Source organism: Camelina sativa, chromosome 14 (genome assembly GCF_000633955.1).
Source record: "Camelina sativa cultivar DH55 chromosome 14, Cs, whole genome shotgun sequence".
NCBI classification, from domain to species: Eukaryota; Viridiplantae; Streptophyta; class Magnoliopsida; order Brassicales; family Brassicaceae; genus Camelina; species Camelina sativa.
The window spans coordinates 9,712,845-9,713,622 of NC_025698.1; the positions used below are offsets into that span (position 1 = coordinate 9,712,845).

General features: G+C 35.9%; 1 protein-coding gene across 1 annotated transcript in view; it reads left to right on the forward strand.

Moving 5' to 3' along the window:
• The window catches only part of LOC104740712 (GDSL esterase/lipase At1g20120-like), a 2,752-nt gene continuing 2,166 nt past the window's right edge, over positions 193–778 (forward strand). Inside the window, exon 1 of the mRNA XM_019236332.1 lies at positions 193–484. Coding sequence (XP_019091877.1) covers positions 421–484 — 64 coding nt within the window. The 5' untranslated portion in view covers positions 193–420. The remainder of the gene's footprint in view (positions 485–778) is intronic.

Here is a 778-nt window from a genome sequence, read left to right on the forward strand (position 1 = left end):
ATTTACTTATCAGACCTCCAATGTCATTACTCGCTGCTTCAATTTCTCTGACCACTAACATGTAGTCCAGTCAGTTCGTTGTTCATTATCCATTTTACTACCATGATATGAAATTATGGCGGTGATCATGGTGGCACCGTGGAAATGAATTATGTGCTACAAAGAGTCCATAAATCTTAATTTGATATTAGTAAGATGGTGGGTTTTCATGGGTAATTTCAAGTTTTTAAGTGATTTTTGGATCGATCGGACCAACATTAACTCTACTCCTTGTACAATAATGAAACAGAGCCTATTAGCAAAAAAAAAAAATTATGAAACAGAGCGATCACACTGGACACCGCAACAGAGCTGTTGTACTTTCAGTTTCAGCATGCCTTGTCGATCCCCAAGTACACAATAAGAATTTTGACTAGGTTCATGTCCTGTTTCAAGTTGACCTGGTCTTCTTGCATTGTATTTGCAAATCCTCCGACTGGAATCAGTAAGTGCTATAATGGTACTAAACTTTCAAGCTTTCCTTCCATATTCAATTTATTAGATTAGGTTAAGTATTAGCAAACGTTTCAAAAACTCAATACTCGTTCTTCCTCAGCTCGTGTAAGAAACTGTGTTCTTATAGTTTAGCTAGTATTATGAATTGAGAATGGAAGTAGTTAGTGGATTACTGAATTTAAGGAAAGTTCAAAGTGTGTGAATGAGAAGAAGCCATGAGAGACAAGTTTCATCTTCTTATAACCATCTAAACCACATGCTTCTGTCCGCTTTTTTTTTTTTT